At 44.6% G+C, this 7,980-nt stretch overlaps 1 protein-coding gene across 5 annotated transcripts in view; it reads left to right on the top strand.

The window, feature by feature from the left end:
- Positions 1–561: 561 nt before the first annotated feature.
- Positions 562–7,980, top strand: part of PTGER3 (prostaglandin E receptor 3) — a 187,233-nt gene continuing 179,814 nt past the window's right edge. For 2 of the 5 annotated variants that reach the window (XM_021667765.2, XM_012442603.2), the window contains exon 1: positions 562–1,698. In XM_021667765.2, the coding sequence (XP_021523440.2) occupies positions 802–1,698 (897 nt within the window). In that variant the 5' untranslated portion in view covers positions 562–801. The remainder of the gene's footprint in view (positions 1,699–7,980) is intronic. The other 3 variants (XM_064372507.1, XM_064372506.1, XM_064372508.1) reach the window with 2 other exon arrangements.

Here is a 7,980-nt window from a genome sequence, read left to right as displayed (position 1 = left end):
CCCTTAAGTCTGCAGGCATTTTCTAGTAATTTTATAGTTTTTAGCGGCACCGCAGGAGACAGGACAGCTTGGCCGTTTTATAATCACTCAAGCAGAGTCCCAAAGCAGAAAAGAAAAAAGTTAACGATCACCTGTGCAAAGGCTTGTGTGGATTGCTTAAGGACAGGCGATTTACACTTTACCAAGAGTTACTAAAGGACTTCGGGAGAAGGGTCCAGTCCCTGTAGGAGCGTTTGCGGTGGAAGACGCAGGAGGGAGAGCGCTCAGGTGCGCCTCGGCAGCTTGCCTGGGGTCCCCAAGCCCAGTGAGACTTACTAGCTTGCTGTCCCCCGACACTTAGGCAGAGAACTGGAGGAGGCGCCCAGTGGGCTCCGCGTCCGGCCAGGAGGAGGGCATTTCAGAGGAGCCCGTCTGGGGGTTTTCTCAACCCAGGCATTCAGGCTAGGCAACAGCCAAGAGAGGCGCTCAGTTGCTTTGCACCCTCCTCCCACCTCGGTTCTGTCCACACCCACGGGCGCCCCGCCCCCTCGGCCTTATAGTGGGGACCGGGCACCTCTGCGCGCCTCGGAGCCAGAGGTTTCTCAGAGAGGAAGGCGCGGCTGCCTCCGGGGCCAGTGAGCTCTGGCGCCGCCGCGGCCGCGGCCTCAGTAGCGGAGTAGGGCGGCGGCTGCGCCCCCACACCATGGAGGGCAGCCCAGCCCCAGCCGCGGTAGCAGCTGACCTCCGCCGCCGCCCGCGCCGCTCCTGCCCCGTCCCGCTGCGGCTTTCTGGACGCCATCCCCTCCTCACCTCGAAGCCGACATGAAGGAGACCCGGGGCTACGGAGGGGGTGCCCCCTTCTGCACCCGCCTCAACCACTCCTACACTGGCATGTGGGCGCCCGAGCGCTCCGGCGAGGCGCGGGGCAACCTCACGCGACCTCCAGGGTCCGGCGAGGATTGCGGATCGGTGTCCGTGGCCTTCCCGATCACCATGCTGCTCACCGGTTTCGTGGGCAACGCGCTGGCCATGCTGCTAGTGTCGCGCAGCTACCGGCGCCGGGAGAGCAAGCGCAAGAAGTCCTTCCTGCTGTGCATCGGCTGGCTCGCGCTCACCGACCTGGTCGGGCAGCTTCTCACCACCCCGGTGGTCATCGTCGTGTACCTGTCCAAGCAGCGCTGGGAGCAGCTCGACCCGTCGAGGCGGCTCTGCACCTTCTTCGGGCTGACCATGACCGTGTTCGGGCTCTCCTCGCTGTTCATCGCCAGCGCCATGGCCGTCGAGCGGGCGCTGGCCATCAGGGCGCCGCACTGGTACGCGAGCCACATGAAGACGCGCGCCACCCGCGCTGTGCTGCTCGGCGTGTGGCTGGCCGTGCTCGCCTTCGCCCTGCTGCCGGTGCTGGGCGTGGGCCAGTACACGGTGCAGTGGCCCGGGACGTGGTGCTTCATCAGCACCGGGCGAGGGGGCAACGGGACTAGCTCTTCGCATAACTGGGGCAACCTTTTCTTCGCCTCTGCCTTTGCCTTCCTGGGGCTCTTGGCGCTGACAATCACCTTTGCCTGCAACCTGGCCACCATTAAGGCCCTGGTGTCCCGCTGCCGGGCCAAGGCCACGGCGTCTCAGTCCAGTGCCCAGTGGGGCCGCATCACGACCGAGACGGCCATTCAGCTCATGGGGATCATGTGCGTGCTGTCGGTCTGCTGGTCTCCGCTACTGGTAGGTAGTTCCAGGGTCGGGGGAAGTAGGGATGCGTGTGCGAGTAAGCGGAAACCTAAGAGTTCTGGAAGTGGCAGCATCTGCAGGGGTGTGTTTGCAACCGCAGAGCTCTGGAATGTCCTCTGCTCCTGCCCGCGCTGTCTTGGGTACAGCTGCAGAGTTGAGCTCCTCACTTACTCCCCGACTCGCTGAGCGCCTTCCAAGAGCCAGAACTCGCGTTAGGCACTGGTTATGCGCACATAGAGATCACAGGGCTGCTCACATTCTATTCCGGGAGCAGACAGGATGTGTCATTAAAATGACATATATACAGAGATAGAAGTTTGTCCTGGGTGCAATAAGAGCAGAATGACTATGATAACTATAATAACTGTAGCCTGATATTGTGTGGGCGGGTGGCGGGGGAGGTTCTTTATTTCAAATACCTTTCTCACGTTAATGCGATTTTCTGTCTGCAACCCCAGACAGTTACAGCCCTCTTGTAGCTTCCAAAACACTGAGCGACCTATGGGCGCCTTCAAGGTTCACTTTCTTTCTTTCTCTTTCTCTCTTTCTTTCTCTCTCTCTCTCTCTCTCTCTCTCTGTCTCTCTCTCTCTCTCTCTCTCTCTTTCTTTTTTGAGACTGAGTCTCGCTCTGTCACCCAGGCTGGAGTGCAGTCGCGTGATCTTGGCTCACTGCAACCTCCGCTTCCTGGGTTCAAACGATTCTCCTCAGCCTCCGGAGTAGCTGGGATTACAGGCATGCTCCACCACGCCGGCTAATTTTTTTGTATTTTTAGTAGAGACTGGGTTTCACCGTGTTAGGATGGTCTCAATTTCCTGACCTCGTGATCAGCCCCGCTTGGTCTCCCAAAGTGCTGAGATTACAGGGGTGAGCCACCGCGCCCGGCCTAGGTTCACTCTTGATGAGGCAGGAGAATGAAAGATGCGAGTTGCCTCCTCAGGCCTTTGGCATGGTGCTTGACCCTCTAGGAAGTGCCTGAACAACAGTCTGGGATTCCAAAGCCCAGCAGCTCCTTCAGGTCAGCATTTACTTATCCTTGTTGCAATCAAGCAGGATTGGCTATTCCTGAGATAGGAGATAGGCGTTTCTCCATGTCCTAGTTTCTCACACCAGAGCAATGCGGAGGAGCAAGGGGTGTTTTCATAGGCTCCTTGTCCAACACCTGCCTTTACATGGTATTTTTGAGGTTTGTTTGTTTGTTTTTTGTCTGTGTTACTTTTAGCTAATAAGTGCTGTTTACTAATTCCTGAAGAATAGGTGCTTACTTACTTAGGCCCTGTGAATCCTGGGTTAACCGATGTTGCAGAAAGAGTGATCTGGTCACTGTCAGAAGGTATAACCAACTATATATATTATACAATTGTGGAAAACCTTTGAAACACATGAACACAGTTTTGTTTTTGTTTTTTTTTTTCCTACTTGTGGTCTAATATATTACATACAATTTAGAGTTTTAACCATCATCATGTGTACAGTTCGGTGGCATTAGGCATTAAATACGTTGACTTTTTTGTGCATCATATATACTTTTAAATCCTTTGCATTTGAAAATAGAAATGTAATTCCTTTCACCTGGTTTGGTATCTTGGAGCACAAACCTTGGCTCCAAATCAGTGGCATGAGAGGACAAGGAGAGTTATGTTGGGACCCAACTGCCCACAAGTCACTTCATGGTCACAGTTCTTTATTCCAGGAGTTGGAACTCAGGCTGATGTCATCACTATGGCTTATCAAAACCAGCACCAATTTTAGACATGCAGTATTTACTTCTACAGCTGAGGAATGGAGTAAATAAGTGGCCAACTAGGAAGGAAGAGTTCTAAATAATAATCACTTTATTAAACTGTGGTAATTAACATAAATATAAAGGCAAACATGGTATCTGAATTTTTTACAAGTGTCATTTGAATCCCACATCTTTGAGTTTGCTGTATCACATGATTTATATCCTAGGAGAAAACACAGTTAAATCAATTGAACAAAAAACCCATACAGTTAATCAGACTTATAATTTATTGTTTGTATATTTTGTTTTTAAGTCAAAGAGAAATCATACAGTGTGTTTTTTATTTAGACACTTTAATTCTAGTACCATGAGTATGGTGACCTCAGAAAGAAAGTAGATCAATCTTGAAAACTGTAATTTAGGATGGCCAAACTCACTCTTACAAGAAAGACTATATTTGAAACTAATCTTACTTAATTTCAATTTATTTTCATTCAGACAATACTTACTGATTTGTAGCATTTACTGGGCACTTTATTAATTCAGTTATAAAAACATTAAATAAAATAAGTTAACATGTGATCATATCAAAAAGGATAATTTTTTTTTTTGAGACAGAATCTCGCTCTGTCGCCCAGGCTGGAGTGCAGTGGCAAGATCTCAGCTCTCTGAAGCCTCCACCTCCCAGGTTCAAGTGATTCTCTTGCCTCAGCCTCCACAGTCACTGTGATTACAGGCGCCAGCCACCACACCTGGCTAATTTTTGTATTTTTAGTAGAGATGGGGTTTCACCATGTTGGCCAGGCTGGTCTTGAACTCCTGACCTGAGGTGATCCACCTGCCTCGGCCATCCAAACTGCTGGGATTACAGGCGTGAGCCACCACGCCCAGCCTAGGAGAAATTTAAAGTTTCAAAAAAGGAACTTTTTAAACAAAAAGTTTCCATCGTCCGGGTATGGCGGCTCACACCTATAATCACGGCACTTTGGGAGGCCGAGGTGGGTGAATCATCTGAGGGCAGGAGTTCGAGACTAGCCTGGCCAACATGGCGAAACCCTGCCTCTACTAAAAATATAAAAATTAGCCGAGCATGGTGGCGTGCACCTGTAATCTCAGTTACTTGGGAGGCAGAGGCAGGAGAATTGCTTAAGCCTGGGAGGCGGAGGTTTCCGTGAGCCAAGATTGAGCTACTGCATCCCAACCTGGACGACAGAGTGAGACTCTATCTCAAAAAAAAAAAAATCTTCAAATATCTTCAAAAGGATTTACTGTACAAAGTTGGAATTATTTCAAAGTCAAGAAACTGGCAAAGCTGCTTTCTTAATAGAGAATTGTAGGAATAAAAACACTTGAATTTAGTGAATTGAATTTTCAGTGTATTAGTGTTAAAATGAGATCTTTTTTAACACTTTTTTTTCTAACTATGGGTAAAATATAGATTTCCTGTTAGCTTTTGTTATGTTGAGTACAGGATACTATTCTAATTGTCCCAACTTCTTACTTGAAAGGACCCTGAGTATATCCTGGAAGACTATCATGACTGTAACAAATACTCAGTTGTTACTGCAGGAAAACTTGGTAGGGCAGAAATACCATAATAAGAAAATGTCCCAACTGCTACAAGTTCCCACTACATAAATACTTAAACAGAGGTTTATGTATCCTTAAACGATAGTTTGTTTCCTTTTTCTTTTTCTCAGAGACTTTGCAAAAAACAATATAAAATGTGAAAATAAGAGAGTATAGTGGGAAACAATGTCGCCATGATCGATGATCTACAGTTCTTAGTTACTGCTTATGTAAAGCATCACGTTGTCATTCTGCTGCAATCAGCCAGTTGATTCAGCAATGCAGTCTATTTGACTTTTGTCATTATTGGTTTATATTTTATGAACGATGCTCAACATAGTTCAGCTTTTTGATGTGATTGCTAAATTTCCAGAAGTGGGAATGACCTTAGGATTTTGTTCAAAAGAAGCTGTGAGTACATTTTGTACTTTTATAACTTGGCACTCCCAAACAGGTAGAATGTGGCTAATACTGTAAGCTATCTCAAAAACAGTAAATATAAAGCCAGTTATCAACATTGTGAAAAGTGAGGTATGAGCAACAAACAGTTTCTCATCATCAATCTTGGAATGGATAAAAGCAGCCTTAAAAACTGTTGCCTTTAATCTTGAACCAATGAATTCCCTGCTCAGTATCCACAAATCCAAACAGGGATGTTTCAGTTCAAGAAGATATTTCACAAGGTAGTGATTTAAAATTTTTTTTTAGTTAAGGAATCACTGATTTATTTTGACAAGTGAAATTTGCCTTTAATATGCCACATGTGGTAGATATGTGTGATGAACTATTTTTCAGAAATAAGGTTGTTTGACAGCACATAAAAATATTATTCAATAGCTAATCTCTTCTGCCTCTAACTTTCTACGATATTCAGGATGTTGCTTCAGAGAAAATGAGTAAACATATGAATCCACATTGTAGGAAAATATTCTGCAATTTTTCTCTTTAAATCTGTGAAGGTCAACAAAATATTCTATGATTATAAAACTGATTAATGTTATAATCTGTTCAGAAAAGCAGAATTTTCATATTTATGACTGAAATATTTAAAGAACAATGGTACAAGATAGGGTGTAAGTAACACCTTTGGCTCTCAGAAAATAGTCAGTCTGAATTTGCCAGAGTAGATTTCCAGGAAGAGGTGAAATGGCATAACTTGACTTCATGACTGACAGCAAGTGTGTCCCAAAACCCAGCCCAGTGAGAACAAAGGGTGCACACTAACTAGATCAATGGGAATGATGGTTTGAAAATGTGCAAGAAAACAAATTTAGACGATTGAATGACAAGATGAGGACTTCGCTCTTTTGTCTGTAGGCAGTAGAACCTTCCTTTTGGGTTTTTGAGTAGGGAAAAAAGATTATTGGCAGAGTTGTAGGGCGTGGATAGATTTACGCTGGAAAATGAGAATGTGAGATCAGTATGACTTGCTAAGGTTGGTTAGGGCCTTAGAGTAGAAACAGTGAGAAGAGTTGAGTCAGAGAAGGAAACGTAAAAGAGAACTGATGCTATTAGAAATGGTTGATTTTAAGGAGTGATTGATTCAACAAATACTGAGTGTCTACTGTGTCTTATGAACTGTGATAAATGTGTTTCCATACATTGTGTCATTTAATTGCATCCTGTAAGATTTCCACTATTATCTACATCATTCAGATGAAGAATTTGAGTATAAAGAATATTGAAATCGTATTTCTAATTCAGGATATCTGATTTTGAATTTTAGTTTTCATTCTTGTTGTTGCTTATTTGTTTGCTTGTTTAGCATAGATAGAGGCCAGGAATTCTAATCCTAACAGCAGCAATAGGGGATTTATATATTCTCCTATCTATAAACACAGAAGTATGACTAATAGAGCTAATATCTTTTTCCATTTTTAGTATTTTCAAATTCTATTCTCTGGGAGAATCATGGTTCAATGAACCAAAATGGGCAATTTGGAAGGGGGACTGTTTGGTAGATGCTAAATAAGGATGGAACTCCCTGAGTGACTGGACTTGTGGACACAGTACATATGGGTCGATGGTGGATTATCTAAATGATATATCCAGAATCCAGTATAACTTGAAGATTAATGAGATAAATCAGGGCTAAGAAATGCAGATTTTGAAATTTTGAGTTTATCAAAAAGAGCTAAGAATTAAACACTTATTAAGCCATCATCTTTGAGGAAATTCACATGGTCCGAAGTTGCAATATAATTGTGAGTCACTGACCCTTCTCTTTTGAAAAAGCTGTGAAGGTCAACAACTAAATTATAAAAGTTTCCATAGGTTTAGTGTTCCGGGGCTACCACTCAGAACTATGCACCACAAGCATCTGTAACAGGCTATGATTCATCTGAGGGTGCAGAGGGGTGATAGGTGAGGAATACTGGGTGCTAAGTTTCAATTTTTAGTTCTGCCCTTGCAATGCAGGAAAGAAATGCAGGGAAGTCCTCCCTAAATCTCTTTACATCTGTGTAGCATTTTTGCAACCTGCCAGTGTTCCACATTTATCTCATTCATGCCTTGCAACTCTAAGATCTACAACTGTAAAATGTCAAATTCTTACTCTCCTATTTTTTCCAATTGCTTTTCAAAGAGATAAGGAAGGAAGTTTGTATTTCAAATCCTCCCAGCTATGCTTCTTGAGAAGGACTAGACAATCTCTCAAGCCCTTTTCCCTAGAAAATTCCAACTTTCATAAAGATGGTAACTGATGAAGGAATCTAATTTGGGAGGGGGGGTTCCTCTTATATCTTGTCCCATAAGTATATAACAGCATTTTACTGTAAACATAGTATAGACAGTCTCCGGCTTAGGATTTTTCAACTTCATTATGGTGTGAAAGGAATGCACATTCAGTAGAAACTGTACTTGGAATTTTGAATGTTGATCTTGTATCGGGCTGGTGATATGCAGTGTGATACTTCTTGGTGATGCGTGCACAACTCCCAGTCAGCCACACAAACACAAGGTAAGAAACCAATACTCCACAATG

Source organism: Aotus nancymaae, unplaced genomic scaffold, assembly GCF_030222135.1.
Source record: "Aotus nancymaae isolate 86718 unplaced genomic scaffold, 86718_ANA_hifiasm-v0.15.2.pri h1tg000007l, whole genome shotgun sequence".
Taxonomy (NCBI): domain Eukaryota; kingdom Metazoa; phylum Chordata; class Mammalia; order Primates; family Aotidae; genus Aotus; species Aotus nancymaae.
The sequence above is the reverse complement of the archived record's forward strand: the minus strand, read 5'-3'. Positions and strand labels throughout refer to the sequence as shown.